At 31.8% G+C, this 17,765-nt stretch overlaps 1 protein-coding gene across 11 annotated transcripts in view; it reads left to right on the top strand.

The window, feature by feature from the left end:
• Positions 1-17,765, top strand: part of LOC135709209 (myosin-IIIb-like) — a 340,664-nt gene that overhangs the window by 208,913 nt on the left and 113,986 nt on the right. For 6 of the 11 annotated variants that reach the window (XM_065231440.1, XM_065231442.1, XM_065231437.1 and 3 more), the window contains exons 1-2: positions 11,212-11,291; positions 11,354-11,510. In XM_065231440.1, coding sequence (XP_065087512.1) covers positions 11,266-11,291; positions 11,354-11,510 — 183 coding nt within the window. In that variant the 5' untranslated portion in view covers positions 11,212-11,265. Of the gene's footprint in view, positions 1-11,210; positions 11,292-11,353; positions 11,511-17,765 lie in introns of those variants that run through there. The other 5 variants (XM_065231447.1, XM_065231445.1, XM_065231439.1 and 2 more) reach the window with 3 other exon arrangements.

Raw genomic sequence — 17,765 nt, 5'->3', positions numbered from 1 at the left:
TTTTCAATTAATTAAATCAAAAAAATTGATTTGCAGCGGAAGAGGGCTGAAGGCGTGTGGTGCATCTTGAAATTCATGAGTTGAAAGAAATATTTTTTTTAGAACTGATTCTCAACAATCAGGATTCCTCTTCTCCCTCCATGAATTCCAGAAGCTTTACATGCCATCCAAGGCATGCAGTCAAATATTGTGTGACAAGCACAATTATTTTGTATGCCCAGTGAAGCCGATCAAATATCCAAAGAATATAAAATAGAGAATAAGATGTAAAGAATATTGAATAAGAATTAATAATAAGGAATAAAGATTAAAGAATACATAATAAATACTAAAGTCTAAGGAATAAATAACAAATAAGAATGAAAAAAAAAGATTATTGAATAAATATTTAAGAAAATGAATATGGAATATAGAATAAAATTTAAGGATTAAATATTAGAGTAGAAAAAATAAAACATGAAGCATAAATAAAATATAAAAATCAGCAAAAAGATTATTTCCCATTTGATTCGACTAAATTAATTTTGGTATCCATGACAGATAGGGTATGATGGTGCAAAATGCACCGTTTAAGCAAAATCGTCAATTGCTGGCTTATGGAAGCTAAAATCAAGAAGAAAGTAATGGCGTATGGTTCATTACCATGTTTAAAACGAAGATCGAGTGATTTAGAACTACAGAAGGATGATTTTTCATGAATTTCAAGTTACTTTATAAATTGGTTCCAAAAACGCACCACAACATTGAGGTAAAGTGCACCCCATGGTAGACAAACCATAACCCCCTGCAAGTAGATAATGCAATGGGGTGCGGTATTTCAAATGATTTCTTTTATGTTACATCATAAATAAGGTCTCAATAGAGTGTTAAACTGTGATTCATGAAGCAAAATATCTAAAAATATACGGAAAGTTAATTCGATAAATTTTTGCGATATATGCTGTTCAAAGCCTAATTTTTAGTCGATTATTTTAACAACTGTTTCATGTTTTGCACAAAATGCTATTTTTTAATGGAAACAGTAGGTCAATATATGAATTTATGATTAAGAATTATTTGTGAAACCTCCAGTTGAAAACAAACACAATCCGTTCCTGGAAAATGCATCTGAGGAAAAGTTATCGCTGCTTTTTTTCTCTATACGTGGGCATTTTACCCCAGGGGTGCATTATGGGCTGATCTACCTTACGTGTTTCGACTACTATGTGCAGTCTTCATCAGTGTCAATTCCACTTAAAGCATATCAAAATCTTAAATATAAAACAGAACAGAAAAGGTTATCTTTCACTTAATTCCACTTAATTAATTATTTAAGTGGAATTAAATGGAAGACAACCCTATCCTCATAAGTACTCATCCCCAGTACTAGTCCCTAACTAATAACCCAAGAGTTAAGTAAAGTGAAGTAATGAAGTAATGAAACTGGGTTGCTAGTGGAATGCTTTGAAAACAGCAAAAACATGGTATCCTCCATTAGCCGGCGCCGGTGGTGTAGTGGTAAGCGTGACTGATCTCTCACCCCAATGGGTCTGGGTTCAATCCCAGCCTAGGTCGGTGGGATTTTTTGGAGGCATAAAAATCTCTGGTCACGTCTTTCTTCGGAAGGGAAGTAAAGCCGTTGGTCCCGGCCCATGTGTGTTGATAAATAAAGAATAAAAAATTCAGAATAAAAATTGAGAATAAAGAATTACCAATAAAGAATAAGGAGTAAAAAACAACGAATAAAGAATAAAGAATAAACATTAAGAATAAAGAATTAAAAATAAGAATAACGAAAAAAAAAGAATTAATAATAATGAATAAAGACTAACTAATCAAGAATGAAGAGTCAAGAATAAAGAATAAAGAATTAATAATAAATAATAAATAATAAGGAAAAGAGAATAAAGAAAAAGGAATACAGAACAGCGAAAAAATAAAGAATGGAGAATAAAGAATAAAGAATCAAGAATAAAGAAGAAATAATAAAAAAAAGAATAAAGAGTTAATAATAAATAATAAAGAATAAAGAATAGAGGATAAAGAACAAAATCTAAAGTATAAATAATAGAGAATGAACAATAAATATAAATGAATAATGAATCAATAAAAAAGACTGAACAATAATGAATAAAGAATGAAGAATAACGAACAATTAGGAAAAAATAAAGAATATAAAGTTAAGAGCAAAGAACAAGAACAAAGAATAAAGATATAATAACGAATGAGGAATATATAATAAGGAATAAGGAGTATATATTAAAGGATAAAGAAATAAAAATAAAGAAATAAGAATCAAGAATAAATAATTAAATATCAAGAATAAAGAATAAGTAATAGAGAATAGAAAATAAAGAATAAAGAATTAAGAATATATAATAAAGAATAAAATATTAAACATTAAGAATACATAAAAACAAAAAAATATTTGGAATAAAAAATTTCGGAATCTGGATGAAGAATCAAGAATCAAAAAGAAAGAATAAAGAATTAAGAATAAGAATAAAAAATAAATATTAAGGAATAAAGAAAAAAAAAACGAATAAAGAAGAAAGAACAAAGAATAAAAAAATAAAAAAATTAAGAAAGAAGAATAAAGATTAAAGAATGAAGAATAATGCATGAAGAATAAAGAATAAAGAATAAAGAATAAAGAATAAAGAATAAAGAATAAAGAATAAAGAATAAAGAATAAATAATAAAGAAAAATAATAAAAAATAAAGAATAAAGAATAAAGAATAAAATATTAAAAATTAAGAATACATAAAAACAAAAAAATATTAGGAATAAAAATTTCGGAATCTGGATTAAGAATCAAGAATGAAAAACAAAGAATAAAGAATTAAGAATAAGAATAAATAATAAATAATTAGGAATAAAGAAAAAAAACGAATAAGGAAGAAAGAACAAAGAATAAAAAATAAAGAATAAAGAAAGAAGAATAAAGAATAAAGAATAAGGAATAAAGAATAAAGAATAAAGAAAACAGAATAAAAAATAAAGAATAAGGAAAAGAGAATAAAGAAAAAGGAATACAGAACAGCGAAAAAATAAAGAATGGAGAATAAAGAATAAAGAATCAAGAATAAAGAAGAAATAATAAAAAAAAGAATAAAGAGTTAATAATAAATAATAAAGAATAAAGAATAGAGGATAAAGAACAAAATCTAAAGTATAAATAATAGAGAGTGAACAATAAATATAAATGAATAATGAATCAATAAAAAAGACTGAACAATAATGAATAAAGAATGAAGAATAACGAACAATTAGGAAAAAATAAAGAATATAAAGTTAAGAGCAAAGAACAAAAACAAAGAATAAAGATATAATAACGAATGAGGAATATATAATAAGGAATAAGGAGTATATATTAAAGGATAAAGAAATAAAAATAAAGAAATAAGAATCAAGAATAAATAATTAAATATCAAGAATAAAGAATAAGTAATAGAGAATAGAAAATAAAGAATAAAGAATTAAGAATATATAATAAAGAATAAAATATTAAACATTAAGAATACATAAAAACAAAAAAATATTTGGAATAAAAAATTTCGGAATCTGGATGAAGAATCAAGAATCAAAAAGAAAGAATAAAGAATTAAGAATAAGAATAAAAAATAAATATTAAGGAATAAAGAAAAAAAAAACGAATAAAGAAGCAAGAACAAAGAATAAAAAAATAAATAAATTAAGAAAGAAGAATAAAGATTAAAGAATGAAGAATAATGCATGAAGAATAAAGAATAAAGAATAAAGAATAAAGAATAAAGAATAAAGAATAAAGAATAAAGAATAAAGAATAAAGAATAAATAATAAAGAAAAATAATAAAAAATAAAGAATAAAGAATAAAGAATAAAATATTAAAAATTAAGAATACATAAAAACAAAAAAATATTAGGAATAAAAATTTCGGAATCTGGATTAAGAATCAAGAATGAAAAAGAAAGAATAAAGAATTAAGAATAAGAATAAATAATAAATAATAAGGAATAAAGAAAAAAAAACGAATAAGGAAGAAAGAACAAAGAATAAAAAATAAAGAATAAAAAGAAGAATAAAGAATAAAGAATAAGGAATAAAGAATAAAGAATACAGAAAACAGAATAAAAAATAAAGAATAAAGAAATAAGAATAATGAATAAAGAAAAAAGAATAAAAAATAAAGCATTAAGAATAAAAAATAAAGAATAGAGAATAAAGAATAAATAATAAATAATAAATAATAAAGAATTGAGAATTAAGAATTAAGAATTAAGAATACAGAATAAAGAATAAGGAATAAGGAATAAGGAATAAAAAATAAAGAAAAATGAATTAAGAATTTATAATAAATAATCAAGAATAAGAAATAAAGAATAAAAGATGAAGAAATTAGAATGAAGAATAAAAAATAAAAAAAAGAAAAAAAACGAATAATCACAGAAAAATCATCAAAAATAAGGAATAAAGAAAAATAATTAAGAATAAGAATAAAGAATAAAGAGTAAAGCATAATGAATTGTTAATAAATTATAAGGAATAAGGAATGAAAAATAAAAAAAAATAAGAATTAAGAATAAATAATAAAGAATAAAGAATAAAGAAAAAGAAAACACAATGAATTAATAATAAAGAATAAAGAATAACGAATAAAGAAAGACTAACGAAAAAATAATAAAGAATAAGGAATAATTTATAAAGAATAATGAATAAAGAATAGTTAATCAAGAATGAAGGATAGAGAACAAAGAAGTGAGAATAAAAAATAATGAATAAATTGTAAAGAATAAGGAATGAGAATAAAAAAATACTTAATAATGAGTAAATAATAAAGAATAATGAATGAAAAATGGAGAATAAAGAAAAAAGGTTCAAAAACAAAGGGTGAAAAATAAAGAAATAAAAATGAAGAATAAACAATGCCGAATGAAAAAAAAAACTAATATAAATAAAGAATACGGATTTAAGAATAAACAAAAAAGAGTAAACAAAAAATAATAAACAAAAAAGGAATAAAGAAAAAAGAATAAAGAAATGAAGGATAAAGGAACGAGAATATTGAATTAAAAATAAGGAATAAATAATAAATAATAAAGAATGAAGAATAAATAATGGAGAATGAAGAATTAAAAACAAAGAATAAAGAATAAATAATAAAGAATAAAGAACAATTAAGAAAGAATAAAAAATATAAAGTTAAGAGCAAAGAACAAAAACAAAGAATAAAGATATAATAAAGAATGAGGAATATATAATAAGGAATAAGGAGTATATATTACAGGATAAAGAAATAAGAATCAAGAATAAATAATTAAATATCAAAAACAAAGAATAAGTTATAGAGAATAGAGAATAAAGAATAAATAATTAAGAATATATAATAAAGAATAAAATATTAAAAATAAAGAAAACATGAAAACAAAAAATATTAGTAATAAAAAAATTTGGGATCTGGATGAAGAATCAAGAATCAAGAAGAAAGAATAAAGAATTAAGAATACGAATAAATAATAAATAATAAGGAAAAAAGAAAAAATAACGAATAAAGAAGAAAGAACAAAGAATTTAACATAAAGTATAAAGAAAAAAGAATAAAGAATAAAGAATAAAGAATAAAGCAAAAGGAATAAAGAATAAATAAAAAAGAAAAAAAATAAAGAATAAAGAATAAAGAATAAAGAATAAAGAATAAAGAATAAAGAATAAAGAATAAAGAATAAAAAATAAAGAATAAAGAATAAAGAATAAAGACTAAAGAATAAAGAATCAAAAATAAGGAATAAAGAATAAAGAATAAAGAATAAAAAATAAAGAATAAATAATAAATAATAAAGAATATAGAATAAAGAATAAAGAATAAAGAAGGAAGAATGAAGAATGAAGAATAAAGAATAAAGAATGAAGAATGAAGAATGAAGAATTAAGAATAAAGTATAAGGAATAAATAATGAAGTAAAAATAGTAGAGAGCTCACGATTAATAATAATGAATAGATTATCAATAAAAAAAGAATAAAGAATGGAGAAAAAAAAAAGAATAAACAATAATTAAGAAAGAATAAGGAATTTTAAGTAAAGAATAATGAACAAAAAACAAAGAATAAATGATAATGAATCAGTCATATGGAATAAATATTAAAGAATAAAGAAATTAAGAATAAAGAAAAAAGAATCAAGATTAATAATAAATAATCATCAATACGAAATAAAGAATAAAAAACTAAGAAATTAGCGTGAAGAATAAAAAATAAAAAAAAAAGAATAAAAAAGAATTATCACAGAAAAAGCATCAAGAATAAGGAATAAAGAAAAATAATAAAGAATAAGAATGAAGAATAAAAAGTAAATAATAATGAATTGATAATAAATTATAAGGAATAAAGAATAAAAATAAAACAAGAATTAAGAATTAATAATAAAGAATAAAGAATAAAGAATGAAGAATAAAAAAAAGAAAACATAATGAATTAATAATAAAGAATAGAGAATAACGAATAAAGAAAGACTAACGAAAAAATAATAAAGAATTAGGAATAATGTATAAAGGATAATGAATAAAGAATAGTTAATCGAGAATGAAGGATATAGAACAAAGAAGTAAGAATGAAAAATAATAAATAAAGTGTAAAGAATAAAGAATGAAGAATAAAAAAATACTTAATAATGACTTAATAATAAAGAAGAAAAAATGAAGTATGAAGAATAAAGAATAAAGAGCAAAGGGTAAAAAATAAAGAATTTAAAATAAAGAATAAATAAAATAATGAAAAAAAAACTAATATAAAATAAAAAATACAGATTTAAGAATAAACAAAAAAGAGTACACAAAAAATAATAAACAAAAAACGAATAAATAATTAGGAATGAAGAATAAATAATAAAGAATGAGGAATTAAGTACAAAGAATACAGAATAAAGAATAAAGAAAAAATAATAAAGAACAATTAAGAAAGAATAAAGAATATAAAGTTAAGAGCAAAGAACAAAAATAAAGAATAAAGATATAATAAAGAATGAAGAATATATAATAAGGAATAAGGAGTATATATTAAAGGATAAATGAATAAAAATAAAGAAATAAGAATCATGAATAAATAATAAAATATCAAGAATAAAGAATAAGTAATTCTCTATTCTAGAGATATAAATAAATAATATATATATAATAAAGAATAAGGAAAAACGAATATATAATAAAAAATAAAACAGTAAAAATTAATTAAAATAAGGAATAAAAAATTTGGAATCTGGATGAAGAATCAAGAATCAAGAAGAAAGAATAAAGAATTAAGAATAAGAATAAATAATAAATAATAAGGAATAAAGAAAAAAACGAATAAAGAAGAAAGAACAAAGAATAAAAAATTAACAATAAAGAAAAAAGTATAAAGAATAAAGAATGGAGAATAAAGCATAAAGATTAAAAAATAAATAATAAATAATAAAAAATTAAAAATTAAGAATTAAGATTAAGAATAAAGAATAAAGAATAAAGAATAAAAAATAAAGAATAAAGAATAAAGAATAAAGAATAAAGAATCAATAATAAAGAATAAAGAATGAAGAATGAAGAATGAAGAATGAAGAATGAAGAATGAAGAATGAAGAATGAAGAATGAAGAATGAAGAATGAAGAATGAAGAATGAAGAATGAAGAATGAAGAATAAAGAATACGGAATAAATAATGAAGTAAAATAGTAGAGATTACACGATAAATAATAATGAATAGAGCATCAATAAAAAAGAATAAATAATGAAGAGGAAAAAAGAATAAAGCATAATTAAGAAAAAGTAGGGAATGTAAAGTAATGAATAATAAACAAAAACAAAGAATAAATGATAAAGAATAAGGAATATGGAATAAATATAAAAGAATAAAGAAATTAAGAATAAAAAAAAATAATCAAGAATAAATAATAAATAATCAAGAATACGATATAAAGAATATAAATGCAGAATTAAGCATGAAGAATAAAAAATAATAAAAAAAATGACAAAGAATGATCACAGAAAAAGAATCAAGAATAAGGAGTAAAGAATTACAATAGAGAATAAAGAATAAAGAGTAAAGAATATTGAATATATAATAAATAATAAGGAATAAAGAATAAAAAAAGGGAATTAAAAAAAAAAGAAAAAAAAAAAGAAAACATACTGAATTAGTAATAAAGAATTATTTATAATGAATAAAGAATAACGAATAAAGAAAGACTTAAGAATATATAATAAAGAATAAGGAATAATTTATAAAGAATAATGAATCAAGAATAGTTAATCAAGAATGAATGATAGAGAACAAATAATAAAGAATAAATAATAATAAATAAAGAGTAAAGAATAAAGAATGAAGAATAAAAAAATACTTAATAATGAGTAAATAATAAAGAATAAAGAATGAAGAATGGAGAATAAAAAATAAAGAATAAAGAACAAAGGGTGAAAAATAAAGAATTAAAAATAAAGAATAAATAATGAAGAATGAAAAAAAAACGAATTTAAAATAAAGAATACAGATTTAGGAATAAACAAAAAAGAGTAAACAAAAAATAATAAACAAAAAAGAATAAATAGAAAAGAATAAAGAAATAAAGAATAAAGAAACGAGAATAATTAATAAAAAATAAAGAATAAATAATAAATAATAAAGAATAAAGAATAAATAACTAAGAATGAAGAATTAAGAACAAAGAATAAAAAATTAAGAATAAAAAATGAATAATAAAAATAAGGAATAAATAATCAAGACTTCATAATAAACAATAAATAATAAAGGAAAAAGAATAAATCATACAAAATAAAGGATTAAGACTAATGGATAAATAGTAAATAATAAATAATAAAGAATAGAGAATAAAGAATAAAGAATGAAGAATCAAGAATAAAGAATAATGATAAAGAATAAAGAAAAAAGATTAGAGAAAAAGGGATAGAGCATTGAAAATAATAAGATAAAAAAGATAAACGAATAGAGTATAAAAAACAGGGAATGAAGAATAGAGGAAATGGATGTAATGTTGGCCTAAATGCCCCTAATTTGGGCCCATACATAAATTCAGCAATCGACTAAATTTTCAATAACTACCAAAAATATCCATTGTCCATTACCATCCCAATGACGCGTTCATCTAGATAAAATTAAAAAATTGCAGATTTTTAGCGCTGGGCCCTATCTTAGATCCATAGGCCAACATTAGAGCCATTTCTCCTATATAATAAATAATAGAGAATAAATAATAGAAAATAAAAAAAATGGAAAATAAATAATAAGGAATGAGGAATACAGGATCATGAATAAGGAAAATAGATTACCGAATATTGAATAAATAATAATGAATAAAGAAAAAAAAAATCATACATAATATAGAATAAATTACGAAGCATAAAGAATAATTAATGATTAGTAAAAAAATATAAAGAATAATTAATGATTAGTAAAAAAATATAATGAATATAAAATGAAAATTCACAGCACACTGACGATATTCACTAACTTGCTTTGAACCATTGCTCCTAATGCAATGGCACAACCTGTCAGGATGCTTTTACAATCATTTCCAGAAAGATGTTTTTGAGCTTATCCAGTATTACGAAATTAGAAGTGATAAGCTATCATTTCCATATGGGGGCGACCCCGGCGTAGTGGTTAGCATCCATACCTCTCACGCCAAAGTCACGAGTTCAAATCTCACCCCCGGACAAGTCACGAATGACCCAAGAGCGTTAAAGTGACTATAATAACAAAAAAAAAAAAAAAAAAAAAAAAAAAAAAAAAAAAAAAAAAAAAAAAAAATATATCATTTCCATTCAGATGAAAATTAAAAAATAAGATCAATAAGAGTCATGATGAGTGACCAGCACCATGTTAGCCACACCCGGACATGTATCGGGTATCACCGGGGAAGTGGTAAATCTTTTTTAAATGATAACTGAATAATGATGCTAACTTAAAATGAATAAAAATGCAGTTGGGACTGACTTGGGATTACCGGCAGTTTACTCATCGCAAAAAGTGCAGAAATTCAGCAGTGAGTAAATTTGCTTCATGTTTTCCAGCTTTTTCGCGCTTTTTCAAGGATTGCTAGATTGAGTAAAATTTTCGTAAATTTTCCTCATTTTACAGCAAATTAATGAGGTTTTTATTTTGGTTGTTCTCATCGGCCGTGCACAAATTTGAAGGGACAAAATCCAGCTTGTCTTATTGGAATACGTACATTCCACGAATTTACGTACGATTTCACTTCAGATGATAACGCCCAAACTAAACATTAAGCCTTCCCCGTATAACGGGGTTATACGACACGCACGTATCAACTATATTAATCGGATAAGCCATTTCGAGAAAAAGCTTGCCTAGATGAAACGTGTCCACAGACGCACATACAGACATCAGCAAGTTTCATCTTGCCGGGTCGATTTTTCATATTCAATTTGATTCTACGATGTTGTAATCAAACTGTCGAGCCAGATCGTGCAGAGATCTATCCATTGGGAATGTTTTATACAGGTGAGATAGCTTGTATGGATGGCTATCGGTCACAGACGGCAAGACGTGTGAAATCCGATTCAAGATCACAGACATTAATTTACAAAATAAATTTATTTTTAGAATTGTGTTTCAATTAAAAAAAATACAATTGCTGTTCAATCTGATTTCAAATCATTCTAGTGATATTTTGGTTATTTGCATGTGATTTAAAGACCCACCAACAAAAAATGCCCCCTTCTATTTGTAAGAAACATCACTAAGGCAAGTCAGTAAAAGTACAACTGTTAAAGCAAAATCATATTGAAGGCAACGAATTCGACTTTCTGCTTTTGTTTGAAATTTCCCAATTTTTCTGGGCAATCAAGAATCCATTTCAAGTCGAATTTCAATTCGAAATTCAATTTTCGTACCTTGAACTGGTAATGGTAAGTGACATGCGGATTTCTTCCGCATGTGGATTAGTACGCATTGGAAAAAGGTCAAAAACAAAAATCGGCAATCGATAAATGCTCACTCGAACACAAAAATGCATCCCCTCACTTATCCACGGGCGCAGAAAACGTGTTCCACGTTGTTCTAATCCTATTATACTGTCCCCGGTTGTTTTGCGTTCAACTTTGTATCGCATCACAGTCATCCTCGTCCTAATGCTCACCATTCACTACAAGCGAGTGGTTCCACTGAAAAACCAACAACACCGGGTTCAACTGTTGCCACTGTTGGAAGTTGGAAGACTTCCTCTTCCCCCAGGAGGAACCAGTCGCAACAGTTGACTGCAGGGCTCCACCCGGGCTCGTCGTAGTTCATAGAATATGTTTGCTCCCCAGGATAGTGATCGGTAAAAATCTAATTCGTTCGTGTGTTTTTTTTTTCGTTTTGTGTATTTTGGTTCCCCGGCAGGAATATGGCCTACAATGGACTGTCGCAGCACGTGGACTTCCTGAGGCTGCCCAATCCGGCCGAGCGGTTCGAGCTGCTGGATCTGATCGGCGAAGGAACCTACGGGGAGGTCTACAGTGCCAAGGACAAGCACACCGGGCGCAAATATGCCGTTAAGGTGAGTTTTTAAATTGAATTTGTTACAGCTTTTGAAGGTACTTATTTTCCAATCAGTTGATGCCAATCGCGTGTACAAAATAGCCACTATCGAACCGTTGAATGAAGCCACTCGAAGTTCGCATTTGTAGTGCTTCTATCGTGTTGTTTGATCGACCTTCCGAAAGTAAACGGATTTCTGCGCGGACAAGGCAAAATTTGCACGTTCACCTGATGGTTGATTTTCTGCTTCAAGCTTAAAATTTCTGACTCATCAAAATTCTTTATAATGCGAAGTGGAAATTTTATCATATCCCCTACATAAGACCTTTTGTATGTTGATGAACTGTTGAGGCCAGCAGAAAAAAAAAAACAAACGGTGTAAATGTAGTTTCTGGAATCATTGTTCAGCTAGTTTCTGTTGTTATCTCGCACATTTAAGTGTCTCAGCTCTTCTGCCTTACGTAATTGCAATTATGCATGCATAATTGGACGAGCAGTCAGTCAGCTTTCATGGACTGGGTGATTTTTTCCGGCATCACCAACATTCGCAATACAATTCCGGCTATGCATCGCTTTGGGGCGCATCGTTTAAGGTAGCAATAAACGCAAATTATTCAATGCATCTGCGTTTGTTTCATATAGTTTTTGTTTGTTTGTGGGATATTTGCAGCTCCAATTAAATTTCACACAGTTGTTGCAGGGATTTTAGAGTAATTTTCACTTCATGAGTTGCACAATCCGTAGACTACCTTACGAACAAATACGAACATGTTTTTGGGAGGCAGTAGAGCGATTGGCTTTGGTTTTCTTTAAGATGTCATCATTAAAGGCAATTATTGAAATTATTATTCCACTGGATAATCAGTATCAATTTGTTTTGATAATGATTTAATTTATTAGAAATTTTGAACAGCATGTGGCTATGTAAAATACAGATAACAGTTAGTGCAGTGCAGGTAGTGTCAGATCATAGATCAAATGAGCGGGTTTATGGAATACTTCGAGGATAAATTGACATACGACGCTAACCACTCAATTCAATGATACATTGCATGCATTTTCGATGAGATATAATATAACTCTTTCAAAGATACATTTTGATTCAAACGGTTTTAAAGGATCTATGTATTTACTTTTCCAGGCATAAGTATATAACATTGCGATTTTTTCCCTCTGCAAAAAAAATCAAAGAGCTGTAACTTTTTCGGCGGTCCATGAAATTTGCTGGCATCTTGGTTGCTGGTTGATCAAGTATTCGAGATTTATCGGTACAGTTTTGGGATTAGCCTACTTAAAACTTTAATATTCAGAAGTACTGCGAACCAAATATGTTGAAATGGTGCATATCGATAGTTGAGACCAAGGGGAGAGACATCTTTACTCTGAGTTGCTTTTTTGCAACGTGTAACTCGCGAGTAAATGCTGGGTAATGCGCAATACAGATCCCATTGAGATCACTAGCCTCTTCCCAGCAAATCCTATCCCTACCTCCCCGTGGTACCGGCCGGGGACTGTGAGCAACCTTAGGGAAGATCGGGTAACCAACCCCGGTGGGAACTTTGGTCATAGGGTGACAGGGAAGGGAGGGGGGGGGGGGCGGTTTGCTTCGGCAAGCCTGAGCGTCTGTTCTCCAGGAGGAGCGGCTCACAACAGCGTCTGTTCCCCATGTTAGGGGCGGCTGCTCTACGTCCGAGTGCCAGTGAAGGACTCCAAGCACAACTGTGCACCCTGGTCCTCCGGAAAGTTAGGGGGTTGGTGTCAGGCCCTGCGAACCAGCCGTAAAAAAACATTGCGACGGAAAATCAGCACCAGAGGAATACGAACCGAGACCAACGGCAACGACCCCAGCGACGAAATAGGACTTGCGATTGGAAACTCGGCATGTGGAACTGTCGATCTCTCAATTTCATCGGGAGCACCCGAACAATCGCCAATCTACTGAAGGACCGTGGATTCGGCATCGTAGCGCTGCAGGAGGTGTGCTGGACAGGATCCATGGTGCGAACGTTTAGAGGTAATCATACCATCTACCAGAGTTGCGGCAACACACGCGAGCTGGGCACAGCTTTCATCGTGATGGGCGAAATGCAGAAGCGCGTGATCGGCTGGTGGCCGATCGACGAAAGAATGTGCAGGTTGAGGATCAAGGGCCGATTCTTTAACTTTAGCATAATCAACGTGCACAGCCCTCACTCCGGAAGCACTGATGATGGATGACAAGGACGCATTTTACGCGCAGCTAGACCGCGAGTACGATCGCTGCCCAAGCCACGACGTCTAGATCATCATAGGAGCCAGGCTGAGGAATTCAGACCGACGATTGGAAAGTTCAGCACCCACCAGCTGACGAACGGGAACGGCCTACGACTCATCGATTTCGCCGCCTCCAAGAACATGGCCATACGTAGCACCTTCTTCCAACACAGCCTCCCCTATCGTTACACCTGGAGATCACCACAGCAGACGGAATCGCAAATCGACCACGTTCTGATTGATGGACGGCACTTTTCCGACATTATCGACGTCAGGACCTATCGTAGCGCTAACATCGACTCTGACCACTACCTGGTGATGGTCAAACTGCGCCCAAAACTTTCCGTCATCAACAATGTACGGTATCGACACCCGCCACGGTACAACCTAGAGCGACTGAAGCAACCGGATGTCGCCTTAGCATAACCGCAGAATCTCGGGGCAGCGTTGCCAGAGGAGGGCGAGCTCGATGTACCCCCTCTAGAGGACTGCTGGAGTACAGTGAAAGCAGCCATCACCGACGCAGCCGAAAGCACCATCGGGTACGTGGAAAGAAGTCGACGGAATGAATGGCTCGACGAGGAGTGCAGAGCGATTTTGGAGGAGAAGAACGCAGCGCGGGCGGTAATGCTGCAGCATGGAACCCGACAGAACGTGGAACGGTATAAACAGAAGCGGACACAGCAGACCCGCATCTTTCAGCAGAAAAAAACGCCGCCTGGAAGAAAAGGAGTGCGAGGAAATGGAACTGCTGTGCCGTTCCCAAGAAACACGGAAGTTCTACCAGAAGCTCAACGCATCCCGCAACGGCTTCGTGCCGCGAGCCGAAATGTGCAAGGATAAGGACGGGAGCCTCTTGACGGACGGACGTGAGGTGATTGAAAGGTGGAAACAGCACTTCGATGCGCACCTGAATGGCGAGGAGAACGTAGGCACGGGAAACCAGCACAATGGAGGAAACGACTACGTCAGTGCAGCAGAGGACGGAACTGACCCAACTCTCACGCTGCGGGAAGTTAAGGATGCCATTCAGCAGCTCAAAAACAACAAAGCAGCTGGTAAGGATGGTATCGCAGCCGAACTCATCAAGATGGGTCCAGAAAAGTTGGACTGCACCGGATGATAGTCAGGATCTGGGAAACAGAACAGCTACCGGAGGAGTGGAAGGAGGGGGTAATCTGCCCCTTTCACAAGAAAGGCGACCATTTGGAATGTGAGAACTTCAGAGCGATCACCATTTTGAATGCCGCCTACAAAGTGCTATCCCAGATCATCTTCCGTCGTCTATCACCTAAAATGACCGAGTTCGTGGGAAGTTATCAAGCCGGCTTCATTGACGGCCGATCGACAACGGACCAGATCTTCACCGTACGGCAAACCCTCCAGAAATGCCGTGAATACCAGGTCCTAACGCATCATTTGTTCATCGACTTTAAGACGACATACGACAGTATCGACCGCACAGAGCTTTGGAAAATCATGGACGAGAACGACTTTCCTGGGAAGCTGATCAGACTGATCAAAGCAACGATGGACGGTGTGCAAAACTGCGTAAGGGTTTCGGGTGAACTATCCAGTTCATTCGAATCTCGCCGGGGACTGCGACAAGGTGATGGACTCTCATGCCTACTCTTCAACATCGCTCTAGAAGGTGTAATGCGACGAGCCGGGCTAAACAGCCGGGGTCCGATTTTCACGAAATCCGGTCAATCTGTGTGCTTTGCGGACGACATGGACATTATCGCAAGAACATTTGGAACGGTGGCAGAACTATATACCCGCCTGAAACACGAAGCAGCAAAGGTCGGACTGGTGATGAGTGCGTCAAAAACAAAGAACATGCTAGTAGGCGGAACAGAACATGACAGGATTCGTCTAGGAAGTAATGTCACGATAGACGGGGATACTTTCGAGGTAGTGGAGGAATTCGTTAACCTTGGATCCTTACTGACGGCTGACAACAATGTGAGTCGTGAAATACGAAGGCGCATCATCAGTGGAAGTCGTGCCTACTACGGGCTCCAGAAGAAACTACGGTCAAAAAAGATTCACCCCCGCACCAAATGTACCATGTACAGAACGCTAATAAGACTGGTGGTCCTCTATGGACACGAGACATGGACTATGCTCGAGGACTAAGGACGATCTTCCGCGGTGTGCAGGAGAACGGTGAGTGGCGGCGAAGAATAAACCACGAGCTCGCTGCACTGTACGGCGAACCCAGCATCCAGAAGGTGGCCAAAGCCGGAAGGATGCGGTGGGCAGGGTATGTTGCAAGAATGCCGGCAACAACCCTGCAAAGTTTGTGTTCGCTACTGATCCGGTTGGCACAAGAAGGCGTGGAGCGCAGAGAGCACGGTGGGCGGACCAAGTAGAGCGTGATCTTGCGTTGGGCATGACCGAGGATGGAGAGCGGCAGCCGCAAACCGAGTATTGTGGCGTACTATTGTTGATTATGTCTTATCTTAAATGTGATGTTGTACAAATAAATGTATGTATGTATGTATGTATGTATGTATGTATGTAACTAGCGAGTACTCAAGGTACCACAACATTTAATCGAAGTTCATCGATTTTTCTGTCTGCTTACTCCTCGGATAATTCAAGCTGAACATTGCATTAGGTCCTAAGTTCCCGTAGTCTCATTATAATCAGAGAAGTTCCTTGTTCTTCGAGGTTGATCAGAGAACTCCAAAACAGGAAAATTGCAAGAACTTTTAAGGAGTTCCGAGGAGTTATGGGATATTTTTTAGTGCATTTCAGGAATGTTCCCAAAACTTCAAGAGCATTGCGGGGTCTTCAGGGATGTTTCATGAATATCAGGAGAATTTTATGGATCATAAGAACATTCCCCAGGAGTCTCTTTCTTCCGGAACTATGTCCTTGTTTCTTTCGACTGTTCCGTAAGCGCTCTGGCATCCGACTTTCTCCAGAAATTTCTCACAATCTACCTTAGGAAGTTGTTTCTGCCAGTGTCTCCAGGAAGTTTCTTTCATATTCACCAGGAAGTACTATTAAACTTCTTCCAGAAGTTTCTTTCGTCTTATTCCGGAAGTTTGTCCATGAGCCACAAGTTTTTTTTCGACTTCTATTAGAAGGTTTTTATTCGAGCTTTTCTGGTTTGTGTATGTATGTATGTATATACAATCCAACTTCCACTGTCCGGCAGTGTTTTTATGGAAGAAAAATGTTTGCAATATAATCTATCATTATTATACTGATCTCATTGCAAACAATTTTAGCCCGGAAGTTGAAAGGTGATAGCTCTGTTGAGATTCAGTAACCCATTTCAGAATGTCTGGTCACTCACGTCCATTCCGAGGTTAACTTTCACTTACAACAAGCCCCGCATACACGTAGTACCGATATAACATGTATATTGGTACTGCGTGTACAATTCCATCATCAAAGCAATTCCTGCTTTGTAGATGGCACGTATTTAGTAGGATGCATTTCATATTTTTATATCTAGTTGTAATCAGTTAGATCTCACCGCTTATGTATTGTGTCCTCGACGTGGAAGCATCGTAGTCTAATCTGCAAATTCATCTTTCCCGGTTTTTGTCTAGGGGTAGAACGCCAATGCTTCCGGAAGTGCAGGCGTAGCACCGGAACACACTAGCACGACGCTACAGCAACACAACTATTCAAACAAAATTCTAGCCCGGGAATTTTCACAATAATTCACAATACTAAAACACTGATAAATTAATCATAATGAACCTATATACACATGATAATAATAAAAACGAATTACTTTTTGCCTTAGTACAAGCCAAAAAGCACGCGGAAAATACGGAATTTGTGACAGCGAAATTAAAACCGACCGTTTGCGGGCAGAGCCTACTGCGCACTCTTATTCGAGCTTTTCTGGTTTTCCCTGGAAATGGCTACTTCTGGAATTTACTTCCCTTTTTCCGACACTTTTCTGACTTCCTTTGGATAAGACATCCGATTTTTTCCGAAAGTTTCTTTAAATTTTCGCCAGATATTTCTCAATTTTTGTCTTGAAAGTTCCCCA

Source organism: Ochlerotatus camptorhynchus, unplaced genomic scaffold, assembly GCF_037179485.1.
Source record: "Ochlerotatus camptorhynchus isolate MF236.1 unplaced genomic scaffold, CSIRO-AGI_Acam_v1.1 ptg000357l, whole genome shotgun sequence".
NCBI classification, from domain to species: Eukaryota; Metazoa; Arthropoda; class Insecta; order Diptera; family Culicidae; genus Ochlerotatus; species Ochlerotatus camptorhynchus.
This window is presented reverse-complemented; position numbering and strand designations above follow the sequence as displayed.